Source organism: Periplaneta americana, chromosome 17, assembly GCF_040183065.1.
Source record: "Periplaneta americana isolate PAMFEO1 chromosome 17, P.americana_PAMFEO1_priV1, whole genome shotgun sequence".
Taxonomy (NCBI): domain Eukaryota; kingdom Metazoa; phylum Arthropoda; class Insecta; order Blattodea; family Blattidae; genus Periplaneta; species Periplaneta americana.
The window spans coordinates 117377295-117390788 of NC_091133.1; the positions used below are offsets into that span (position 1 = coordinate 117377295).

General features: G+C 37.2%; 1 protein-coding gene across 1 annotated transcript; it reads left to right on the plus strand.

The window, feature by feature from the left end:
- The first annotated feature begins 485 nt into the window (after positions 1 to 485).
- Positions 486 to 7845, plus strand: U3-55K (U3 small nuclear riboprotein factor 55K). Its single transcript, XM_069816461.1, has one exon. It carries the CDS (start codon positions 571 to 573, stop codon positions 2002 to 2004), a length of 1434 nt encoding a protein of 477 aa, XP_069672562.1. The 5' UTR covers positions 486 to 570; the 3' UTR covers positions 2005 to 7845.
- The last annotated feature ends 5649 nt before the right edge of the window (positions 7846 to 13494 follow it).

A 13494-nucleotide genomic window follows, 5' to 3' on the forward strand; every position in this document is an offset into this window, starting at 1 on the left:
CACAAATCCAATAATTAGTGTCATTAAAATGCTAGAGAGCAGTTCATTGAAATCCTTGGCATAGCAGATAAGAACAGGTTCTCGTCTGAAGCTAAAATAAGTGCAACTCCAAGTTCAGTGATCGCTGGTCGAATGTAGTCTGCCAGCGAGTTTGGTGGTCCCTTCATTTTTTTTTTTTCTGTTTTCCTTTATTATTTTACCTCTTCATTAGGATTACATAATGCTAGTGTTCAATGCAAGAGCGAAGAAGTTCGTAGCGCCATAGTTTCATATTTACGCCGCAATGACATTCGTGTGCCGTTGTAAGCGTAGAGCACAGGTAATTATGGAGTCTACAATAAAAATGATATGAATTTAATAACTATTCACTTTCCTGGTTCAACTCGCAATATCATGTTTATGTCAAAGAGAATGTCATAATGAACAACGAACACGATATTCCTTGCTTATCGACCGTAAGGATATCGACTAAATTGTAGTTACTTAGTTATCGATATTTACCAAAATGGTTGTAGATGTGGTGCTGTGAGTTTGCACGTGTTTTGTAGAAAAAATCTACAGTAATACATTATGTCGTTCTTCATTAGGAGTAAGAGTTCGAGTATAAAAGCAAGTGAGAATAATAATGGCAGGTATGTTAAAAGAAAGAAGAAAGAAACAAACAGTCAACGTCAAAAGAAAAAGAAGGTAACTGAAAATGGTAACATCAAACATTCGACGTTGGGCAACGAAGAGATAGAAAGTGATTTGGAAGACGAGACTATTGACAATGCATTAGGCGTAAATTTGGAATTTGACTCTGATGATGCAGGTGAAACTGCACAAGATAAAAAGGTTCGTTTGGCGAAACTCTACCTTGATGAAATTGAGAAGGAAGAACTCCAACGAGCAGAGGCAGGTATTGTTGATAAAGATGTTATTGCCCATCGTTTAAAAGAAGACTACCTAGAACAAGCAGGTAAACTAAGAAAGACAGTAGCAGATAATTATGTAGGTTATAACAGCGATGGTATTCAGATGTTGCGCTGTAAAGAGCATAAACTTCCGATCACATGCCTTGTGTTATCGTCTGATAATAAGTTTGTATATTCTGCGTCAAAAGATAGTGCAATTGTGAAGTGGTCGCTAATAGACAGGTGTAAAGTGAAATGCATAACGAGGAAGCAGAAAGGTTCTCCAGATTCAGATAAAGGTCATACAGCAACAGTGTTGTGTCTTGCTATTTCGTCAGACGGTCGTTTTCTCGCTTCAGGTGGTGAAAATAAAACTATTCAGGTTTGGAATCCGGATAGTCTGGAACATATTCATACGTTTAAGGGCCATAATGGTGCTGTGACTGGTTTGGCATTCAGGAAAGGCACTCATCAGCTATTTAGTGTATCTGAAGACAAAGCTGTCAAAATATGGAGTCTGGATGAAATGGCATACGTAGAAAGCTTATTTGGACATCAGACAGGAATAACAAGTGTTGATGTTTTGTCGAGAGAAAGGGCAGTGACATCGGGAGGCAGAGATCATACAGTTCGAATTTGGAAAATAATTGAAGAATCACAGTTAATTTACAATGGACACGTAGGTAGCATCGATGCAGTGAAGCTAGTAAATGAAGAACATTTCTTCTCGTGTGGTGATGATGGGCAGTTGTGTTTGTGGGGAACTATGAAGAAAAAGCCTCTGTGTACTGTGAATCAAGCCCATGGCGTATCCGCAGAAAATGAACAACCGAAGTGGATTTCGAGTATAGCTGCTCTTGTAAATACTGACCTCGTTGCTTCTGGTTCTCATGATGGACATGTGAGGCTCTGGAAATGCGATAAAGGGTTTCGGTCCCTTACTCCGATTGTAGATATTCCTGTTGTCGGTTTTGTGAATGCAATGGCATTTACAAGTGATGGTGACTATATTATTGTAGGTACTGGGCAGGAACACCGTCTAGGCAGATGGTGGAAAGAAAAAGAAGCAAAAAATGGGATTTTAATAATCCCGCTGTCGAAGAGGAATTGATTTTTGGGTAGGATTTTTTGTTAGAATATTAGGTGAAGTTTTATTAATGTACTGCCAGCATAGGAAATTATAAAAACAAACACTGAAAATACCTTAGTTTTGTAGTGTGAAGTAGTAGAAACTCGATGTCATCACTGGGAGAGCTGTGGTCCCACCCAACCCGCCCTAAATAGGTTCCTTACTTATATAGGAAAATCGTCGTATTTGAAGGAAGAAGGCGGCCATATTTCGTCGTGACATTGGCTGCGTTCAGCCGGGACCGTTGGGGTAGCAATTCATTTTTGCTGAGTTACAGCAGCTGTTAGTGGCTGAACGACCAGCCTGCAAAATGTCCACTGTGTTTACAAAGAAACACGCCATTGTTCTGTCTACTCCGGCACCATTGGTTGATGTCTACCCCCTCCACTTTCGCTGGCTAGCAGCAGGCTTGCAGCGAAAAAAATTTTGCTACGAAAAATGGCGGCCGCTATTCCAGCGCTGTCGGCGACCAAGGCGTTCAATGCTGTCGCTATTTCAGCGCTACCTCAGCGCTGTCCCGGCTGAACGCAGCCATTATTTGAGGTGGAGTGGGAGAATGATTGCAGTGTTGCCAACTGTGGTAACCATTCATATTATCTTACACATCTAACAAAACCTAACCTAACCTAACCTGTGCTACACACCTATTGTAACATTCCTAACATTTAGCACACCTGTTGTAACATTCCTCACAGTTTCATTTCGTTTGCCGATATTGGCATCCCTGCTGGGATTCTGAGTCCATCTAGTGGAAGTGAAGTGAAACTGCGACTCTGTTAATTACGTTTCCGAAGTTGTTTCTGTGTTATCTGCAAGAATTATTGTGTCAATGTAGTGATAATTGCATTTATATTGTACGATAAAAATTGAAATGTGTCGTGGCTGAGATAAAAGTGTTCTAAATTGATTTCCAGTGCCACGATCCCAGTGATAAACGTGTGGATATTCGTTAGGAGTCCGTTGGAAGTGGCAGTAGAGTAATAAAACTTGACCGAATATTACTTAAGCGAGTTAAAGAGTGTTCTGTTGTTAGAATATGACTTGATCTTGTACTAATGAGGTAATGTGTGTAATTTGTTGGATAAATTTCAGAACACGGATTCCTTCCTTTCCCTCGTAAAAATTCCAACCTAGTGCACACAAAATAAATTATTGGCACTGAAAAGTGCCTTTTTGTAAGCATGATGATGCGCATTTGACAAATGCAGACAAATCTGCTCTTTTTAGTATTTTAAGATATAATCGTTAGTGAGGAATCCATATATTGAAATTTTCCCCCGGCCTATCTGCCCACCTGCCTGCTGCCACACAACACCACTTGGTTTTCCTGCTATAGGAAACGGTCTATCACCCGCCCACCTGCTATGGCCAGGGTTGCATCTTAAATAGAAGGCACCGTAGTAAGTGCGAACGTAATAGATTTAAGATCACTTCTAGTATTCAAGACATGGGCAAATGGACTCCCTCAAATAAGCATATATCCGTATGGAAAAATTTTATATTTTGTATACAGTGCCATCCCACCTTATTAAATAGCAAAATTTATGCAAGTTGGTTAAGTGAATGTTACTTATGTCCCGCCCACTATAGGAGACATAGGCCAGTTTTACACTAATCCTAAACATTTAGTATAACTTGTTGCTTGTGAAGGCAGTCTTTTACATTAGATTTGCGAAAATTGGTTTATAGCGCAACATTGGCAGTGAAACGAGTGTTGAGCGACTTCCTCCGATTTTGGAATAGACACTGACACACTTGAACTGCCAACATAGAAAACAAAAAATCACACTCAATTGCTGTCACCTTCATCTTGACAGGATAATAAAAGCCTAAACTAACCTAACCTAACTGTGTCGGTGTCTATTCCAAAATCGGCGGAAGTCACTCAACGCTCGTTTAACCAATATTCGTTCAGTGGGCGGTGGATACTCTACATTGACCGCAAGTTGTAACTTACTTCATTCTCTCTTCCATTCATGTTCTCTTTAAATGTATCATTGTCATTTCTCTTTCACCAGCCTATCTATCTATTATTTCCCCACTCCACTACTGTCCCCCACATTTATATCCTCCCCTCCTATTACTTCAATTCGCTTGCTATTGATATCCTTGTCCTTCCTATCTACTTTTTTCTTATATTTTCTCCCACTACTTCCCCACTACACCAACTCCTTAAATCATAATGTTTCTTTTACTATTCACCTTTCTTCCTTCATGACTTCTCCCTTGATCCGTTCCATTTTTCTTCGCTTGCCTTGTTGTTTTTACCTGACTCCGCAACTCACATACTCTCCTTGGAATCACCCCGAGATGCTGACTACACGAATTTTGACGCGTTTGTGATACTTCATCCTTGTCAGATGACATCACAGGCTCTCTCGATCACTTGAGGTTACTTCTTTCTGCATTCTATGTCTGACTGATGAACTCCGTGTCGTGCTTACCTTGCTATTTTCATTAATGTTGTCCAAGCTGATGTCATTTTCAATGCTCATCGATACTAATCCCCTAATTTTTCCTTCAGGACTTTTCTATTCCTCTCCATTTCTTCTGAATCTACTTCCTGCTCCTTGATGCTTTCGAGACATCTTCTACACCAGTGTTTCTCAAACTATGGTCCGCGGACCACCTGAGGTCCTCGAGGTCTGCCCTTGTGGTCCTTCAAAAAAGACAGAAGAAAAAATAAAATTCAAACGAATTGCGTATCACACTATAGCTGAAAATCTCAGAGTTTGTAAATGACATTATGGCAATCGCCTTTCACTTTTTCTCCCAGTACTGACATTTTATGAAATTTATTTACCCTACCCGTCTATTGACTTCCCACTCTACTCTCAGCAACAAAAGAGGGATTTAAAGCACTATGACCGTGGTGTTTCTCACTATATTTTCTGTGCACATCTGGCGCTGTGCCTGTAACCCAGCTAGGGACTACCCTAATTCATAACAGGAGCAAAGTATCGAACCTTTTCATATATTTATGACTTTCTTAATAATTTGGCGACACCCAGTTTGCACATTGAAATGGTCACGTACTGTACATCGTACATCAATAATAGAACATGCAAAATTGCATCTTTACTCGTTGAAAATCGGCCATGTTTCTGCATTAATTTTTTTATTACTGTTTTTACAGATGACGATATAAGAAATTTTCTTCTCTTAACATTAACTTAATTAGTTAATACTAATATAAAATTAATTTAATTTTAATTAATTGTGCCTATATTAAAATGTAAGTATACTGGTATTAAAATATGCTACATAAATGATAAATTTGCTTTCAAAGGAAACAAGAGTAAGGTGGTCAGCGGAACTGTTCTGACTTAAAAAGTGGTCCCCACTTCAGAAAAGTTTGAGAAACGCTGTTCTGCACTAAAGATCAAGTTGTTAATCTTCAATCTGTCTCTACACAGTTTTGCACTGTTCCTAGCTTCTTTCAGGAAAGGGACCAAAACCCATCTTCTGCTCCTTATTTCATAACTCCAGTCATTGTCCATCCTGATGGAAGTGTTCCCTAGCAACTTTCTGTTTCTCACGATCTTACCCTTCTTTATCATGCTCTTGAATTTAACTAGTATAGGCCTAACTTGATCTGGATTACGATTTATATTTAACTTTGATTAGCAGTATGAAATAATGTGAATTAGTCCAAATGAAAAGAATATATTAACTCTGAATAAGTTATAAATGCTTTACTGTGTCAATATTATGGTAAATTACCTGTCTGATAGTTTCGAGGTGGTGTCCGTCATTCTCTGAAGCCTAGTGAAGGTCCCGCGATATCTTCTGGTTTTCTGTTGTGGTGAAGTATGTTCATAATTGTGTCGAAAAGGGTGTGTGTTTTGAAATTCAGTTGAGTGTTCAGGATCCTAAAACATAAATGAATTTCAAAAAACACATCCTTTTCGACACAGTATATAATATGCTCAAAATTTCAATTTTTGTTTTTTTTTTATTGATTTATATTCTCTGAAATCTACATACTTAGACTTCAACTCTCTGCATCAAAATCCACAGTTAATTCCCGATTTACCACGAAAATCGTCTGTAGCTGCATTTAGATTGGCAACAGGCCATGATTGTTTGGCCAAACACCTGCATAGAATTGGAATATATCAGTCCCCTAACTGTCCATTGTGCAACTCAAACCAAGAAATGGATTCGGAACATCTCAAAATCTGTGCTTCAGTGGCTGGTCATGATAATATCTTTGAAAAATATTGGAGTGCAAGAGGTCAAATGACTTCATTGTCAAATGCCTGGCATTAGAAAACAACAACATATTCTCTGAAATATATTTAAAAAATTTTCATCTAAAATGAGGAATATGCAGTTTCTTGTAAATTGTAGCAAAAAATGAGGTAAAAATTTACATAGAAAAAAATTAATAAATTTATAAAATATTATTATTTTTTTAAACTCTTTCATCAGCTTATTTATAAGAGTGTTATAAATAAGCTGTAAAAGTTTCATTGTTCTACTCCCAACAATTTTAGAGAAAAGGTAGAGTAAATATCACTAATTTAACATGTGTTAAGATAGGAGGTTTCCGGTATCCTTCACAGTAAAGCAGTTCAGTGATTAACTTATAGAAGTGTTAAAAGAGTGCATCCAAGATTGAAGAATGTATTAAAAGCAACAATCTTTATCTTGTTTTCTAGCTTATGATGATTATGAAGATGCTCTTCATAGCAGATAATGATGTTCTCTTTTATTATTTTTCATTTTTGAAAAGGTTTTTGTGCGAAAATTATTCATAGTTTGAATGTTATTTGATTAGAATTGTATTTTATATTATGGTATCCTTATTAGAAAGCTAATAGACGACATTAAGATATGTGGATCATATGCAAGACTAAGAGGAAGATAGAAAAGATTGGAGAACGCTGGGTTTGCAGTGAAAGACCTGCCCATGAGCCGAACACTTATATATATATATTGAAGAATTTGGCTGTCTGGAATATTGTATAGATTAAAAGTAAGAAAGTGCTCTTTGACTTTTCTTTAATTGACAAAATGTTCTTTTCTTTGAGGTTAAAAGTACTGTAGACCAACTGGAATATTTGCGGGAGCCTTTATTAAAGCGAAGTGGATATGTGGGATTTGGTTATTAATCAGGAGAGGGACTGAAAATAATGCTCTTCTCATTGTAAACAAATGACTGGTGTTTACTTCATTGCACTATTTGAGGTTACATGCTTTTGTATGTTAAGTTCACCAGATCCTTTTCAGGTTTAATTTAGTACTTGTTTTTTTTTTCCGTTGTAGAGTTTGAATGAATAATTAATTTTTTTGTAATATGAAATGGCTAATGTAATTAAATAAAATTAACTGTGAACGTTCTGTAAGAATTAATCTCTAACATCAAGTGTTCATATGCTAAGAAATCTGAATTAAAAAGTAGATCTATAGTACTATTATTTAATTAAAAGAAGTCAAGTATTGCATTCACAGGGAAGTGTTTTTCACTCTCTTTGTCTAATTTTGTAAACCTGTTGTTAAATGTTCATTAGATAACAGTGCATTATATTTTCAGGCATGGAAATCTTCAGTAACACATCAAATTTTTGGTGTATTCAGTGTTATATATTCTACAACTTAAGGAAAAAAGATGAACTGTGAATTGTAGAAACAAAAGATACTGAAAAGTGAAAGAGAACATTGATGTGTGAAATAGAATACATAGGTGCTCTTTCATTTCAAACATGTACAAGATCTGGTCATTTTACAAGAACATTTATAATAAAATTTTGGCAATTTTATTGTATACGGTGTTTGTAAAAATATTTTTACAAATTGCAATAAAGAAACTTGTTAATATGTTTTGGATTACTTACTTACGGCTTTTAAGGAACACGCAGATTCATTGCTGCCCTCACATAAGCCCGCCATCGGTTCCTATCCCGAGCAAGATTAATCCAGTCTCTACAATCATATCCCACCTCCCTCAAATCCATTTTAATATTATCCTCCAATCTACATCTCGGCCTCCCCAAAGGTCTTTTTCCCTCCGGTCTCCCAACTAACACTATATGCATTTCTGGATTTGCCCATACGTGCTACATGCCATGCCCATCTCAAACTCTGGATTTAATGTTTCTAATTATGTCAGGTGAAGAATACAATGCGTGCAGTTCTGAGATGTGTAACTTTCTCAATATATTTTGGATTACGTGTATATATTTTTAACTGTGTGTTTCTTGCTCGTACACATTTAAATTAAGCTATACAATTTTTCACTGAAACTGTCATTCCACTGAATATGTTAAGTTGATGTCTGTCACCTCTACTGTGGTACTTTGGGCATTGTGTTTTGGCAAGAATGTTTTTTGAGTAATATCCGAATGTTACTCTTAATTTTATGAAAGCATTAAATGTAAGGCCATTCATTCCAGCTATACTACTATTTGGAGTGTTCTTTAGAGACTGGTAATTTATGTATGGATCTTGAATGGACTGTTATCTCTTTTACATGTCTGAACATATGGGGGGAGGGTGAGGATATAAAGTTATGGATGTTTGTCATGCTTTCATTTTTTCTGTAGCTGCCATTGTGGTCTAGTGGCTACAGTGCTGGGTTCGATCCGTGGCATGTCCTCGATTCATAACTTGTGTTGGGCAAGCTCAGGTTACACGGGTTTCCTCCAGGATCTCCAGTTCCCGTGTGGTATCTGAACAAATCGCCATCTCATCTCATTACTTGTGTACTAGGGATGGGCAAAAATAACTGGTTATTTTGATAACCATTTATTTTCTTATGGTTAACTGGTCGATTAAGCCTACTGGTTATTTTTGCTTGCTGGTTTAACATGATAACTGATATTTTCCTCAATAACCAAACGACTGGTTATTTTTTAAAATACATGCTGAATCAAAATATTTTAAGTTTATCTCCAATTTAACATCAGTCGAACATAGTTTCTTATTATTATTTTGTACTCTATGTAATCAACTCTATAAAAATTGCCCCTTAAGCCATTCCTAGATAGGGTGTGAGTTACTACTTTACTTACTTGATCTGTCCATAGATGCCAAAGTGAAATTCGACTTCTATTTAATGTCAATAATACAGAGCGTTCACCTACGGGTGAGGCCAGGAAAGCGGCCTGTACTGATACGCTGCTTTGTGCGCGCAGTTGTTGAGACACGCTCGACAATCAAGGACATCAAGGTCGACAAGTTATCAGTTGTGAGCCAGATGTTGCAGTATTTAACACTTACAGTGCAGTTTCTTGACACAGTTGCATAAATATTCAGCATGTGTGTAAAATTTGTTAACAATGCAAAACGCAAAATTCATGCTTGAAGAGAGTTTTTTTTTATGTATGATGCATAGGCCTATGTGAAAACAAAGTCATGTAGAGAGGTGCGTAGGCAATTCGAAGTGAAATATTCTGGTGCTCCAATTCCAGTAGAGAAACTGTTAGACGTCCTGTTAACAAATTAAGGACAACAGGGTCGATAAATGCTACAATTTCTAAGCAAAAACAAAGAGTATTGATGGAAGAAAAAATTGATGAAACCAGTGCATCATTTACACGCTCTCCTAATAAATCTCTAAGAAGTGTTTCACAGGAAGTTAGTGTTTCAAAAACGTCAGTCTTTACTGCTGCTAAACTTTTAAAATTAAAATCCTACAGAGTATTAGTATAGAAAGCAGAAGCTTACGGATAGATGATTCCCGCAAGCGACACCACAGACAGGCCGCTTTCCTGGCCCCACCCATAGGCGAATGCTCTGTGTATGCCTATCTTAATCGCTGACTTTCTCTTATTGGCTTATAATACTATATCTGTGGGTATTGGAGCATATCAAACGGCAAGAAATGTTGACTTCAGTATTTATTGGTTATACTCGTAGAACAGATTGCCCATCGGAATGTGTCTTAATCAAAATTATTATTTTACCAATATGGAATATGTGTTATTTTTTATTTATCTTATCTACGACACACGTGGCAGAAGTAATTAAGTAAATGCAATTCCATAACCTCATTTTTTTCTTGTGTTTTGTTTAAGGACATCATTGATGATCTTCAGCACTTAATGACGTTCTTTCAACTATATTCTGCTAGTTTACAGTTGATTGTTAATTGTTATATTATTTCTGTTGTAAATAACCTCTCATTTTGTTTTTCAGACTAATTTGCTGACTTTAAAATGTTAAAAAAATAATAACCGGTTATTTTTAATTGGTTAATTTTCTTCAGGTTAAATTAATTTCTATTTTCGAATAACCTCTCATCCCTAGTGTGTAGCATAGGCCAGTCTTGTATGGTACATCTGGGCAATGACTGTCGGGAAATTGATTGACACAACTGGCGGCATATGGGTGAAAGACGAACAGTCGAGTTGCTTTCCCCTCCTCTTCCCTTCAGAGTACCTACTAGTCCAGTGGTATTTAATCTATGGTACACATACCCCCAGGGATATGCATCCAACTGACTATGTACAGCAGGTAAAAATACTGACATTTATTATACTATACTTGTTGATACTTCCCATTGAAGGCTTTAAGGAACCGACCTGGACAAATACCCAATGTCCCATCCCTACCTTCCCATGGTGCAGCTGTTAGTAAGCATAATTTTACAAGCTGAACTAAAGGGAGGGGCTACTCATCAATTAGCACTGGTCAGCTTGATGAGTTAATGACTGAATTTGGTATAATATTCCTCTATTCAATACCTAATTCCCTCTTTACCCTTTCCTATCCAGTCCTCTGACTGAACTCTTACTTTCTTCGACCCCGACGGCATTAGAGCATTCGAGGCCTAGGGGTTCATTTCACTTTCCTTCCTCCTCTTTCTACTTTTCTGTTCCTAGTGCTGACCTGCTATGGCACTAAAATCGTCCTCCAGTGGCTTAAGGAGGGAAAGCTGGTGATCAACAAGATCTCCCAACTAGGTCCAATGGACCCTTCGACCAACAGCAGGTGTGGTCCTCCAGACATTCTGGGGGTTGTGTGTGAATGAAGTAGCCACCAAAACGTTAAAATATGGTGTTCACTTAAATTGGCTACAACTTGCCATTTTCAATCTGTGCTTCAGTGGCTGGTCATGATAATATCTTTGAAAAATATTGGAGTGCAAGAGATCAAATGACTTTATTGTCAAACGCTTGGCATTAGAAAACAACAACATATTATATCTTTTTCAATATAAACTCTTGTTTTTCCTTACTTCATTAACATTTTACAAAATTAATTTTTTTCTCTTGTATGGAGGAGGGACCCGAAGGCTTGCACTGCAACCTGAGGCTTATTGTGCTTACCACTCCTCTTCTGGGAATGATTGAGTAGCCAAATGGCCGTGCTCTTGTACAAGTACAGCACATCGCACTGTGAACTTAACCCTGTCTATTGTATAGATGATGATGACGTGAATAAAATACAAGATTTTCTGATGCATTTCTAATGGAACAACGAATTGCCAGATGGTACATCATTGCCACAAACAATTACTTGAATTAGCCCCAACAAATCACGATTTTTATTTCTTAAGCGTTTATAAAAGTGGAATATTTTAACATGAAAGATACCATTCTCATATTTTTTCGTTTTGTAGTAATACTCATTAATAATATTTTTTAATCTTAAACTTTGGGAGGGAGCAGTTTTGCTCTACCCTACCCCCTCCCCCCTCTTAAATGATGCGTCTGTTTGCAGACAGAACACTCTTGGTATATATTTTGTGCTGTCATTCTTACTTGTGGAAAGTTTTTAATGCCGTAAACTGGGGTTACTTTGAACACGGAGGAAACTTTGAACATTTTTTTCAAAAAATCATATTTAGGTTTCTACATGCTGCAACTTGTTATAGATGGAGATAAATTATAAAAATCATTCTAATACCAAATTTACCTCCATCTATAACAAGTGCAGCATGTAGAAACCTAAATATGATTTTCTGAAAAAATGTTCAAAGTTTCCTCTGTGTTCAAAGTAACCCCAGTTTACGGTATAAGACTAAACTATAGTCCTGTTGCTCTAATTTCCGGCAGCCAATCGCGTTGCAGGTCGGCTACATTTAAACATGTGCGTCTTGTGATTCGCCGATTCATTTCTTAAGGCTTGATAAATACTTACTATAATCGCCCGCCATTTTAGCTCTTTAATTGGCGTTCGCAGAAAGCATACGAAGACGTTATTTGCCGCTCAATTATTTGCTGAATTACATTGCGTTTGATTTATTATCATAGGAGTTACGACATGATAATGTTTAACGGTGTTGCAAATAGATTCCTTGCTTGGTAGCTCAGCAACGTAAGAACAAAAATGGCGAATGATGCTACCTACCTAGACTTTATAGAGCCTTCACTTTCTAAGATGTAAGCAAAGAGGCGGAGTCACGCCGGAAATAACAGCGTCGGGACTATAATTAAAATGTAGAATGATGAGGTCTTCTTAAACTTACAAATACTGAAATGTGACAATAATAAGAAAAAAGGAGTCATAGTTTTAACATACTTTAATATTCTTTATACATGAACATCCCCATAAAGGGTTAATGATTCAATCTGACTTGTTAACATACAAATAATATATCAACCTGAATAATACTGTAATGGTTGAAGCTATTTTATTCATATACCAGCAACATCTGAACAAATAACAAATAAGAAAGTTACTTACATGCTATGATATGTACAGAAACCTTCTGATATGTAGAGTGATATGTTGTATTCAGTACTACACTGCTTGATAACAGTGCAAAACTCTCCATGGCAGTATAGATACATTAAATCTACAAAAGAGATAATGTACATTCAACCTTCGAGGCCATGAAAATGTACAACTTTCTCTCACCCTCTCATTCACGCATGCACACATTCTCATCTTCTCTTACTCGCCTATATCTTGCAGAGTGGGAAGAGCAGTGGAATACATACATTGTTTTATTTTTTGGGATATATTATTATTTAGTAATTATGTCGTCCGGGTGGCCGGGTAGCTCAGTTGGTAGAGCAGCTGGCTACGGACTGGAAGGTCCGGGATTCGATCCCAGGTGGTGACAGGATTTTTTCTCGTTGCCAAACTTTCAGAACGGCCCCGAGGTTCACTCAGCCTCCTATAAAATTGAGTACCGGGTCTTTCCCGGGGGTAAAAGGAGGTCAGAGCGTGGTGCCGACCACACCACCTCATTCTAGTGCCGAGGTCATGGAAAGCATGGGGCTCTATCTCCATGCCCAAGTGCCTTCATGGCATGTTACAGGGATACCTTTACCTTTATGTCGTCCGAATTCTAATATGATAGCAGGTGATTAATTGGTGTTATATTTCGTAACTACGGGTATTACTTTCGCCAGTTTTTAATACAAACAGCATTTGAAACATTTTAACCGAATGTCATCCATAAGGAATCAGGAATGAGAAACTTAGCAGGTTTTTATAAATATTTAACTTGTATTCCAATAACTGTTGCGGCCTGTCCATCCCCTCAAATATTGCAGAAAACAGTTCACAAACCTG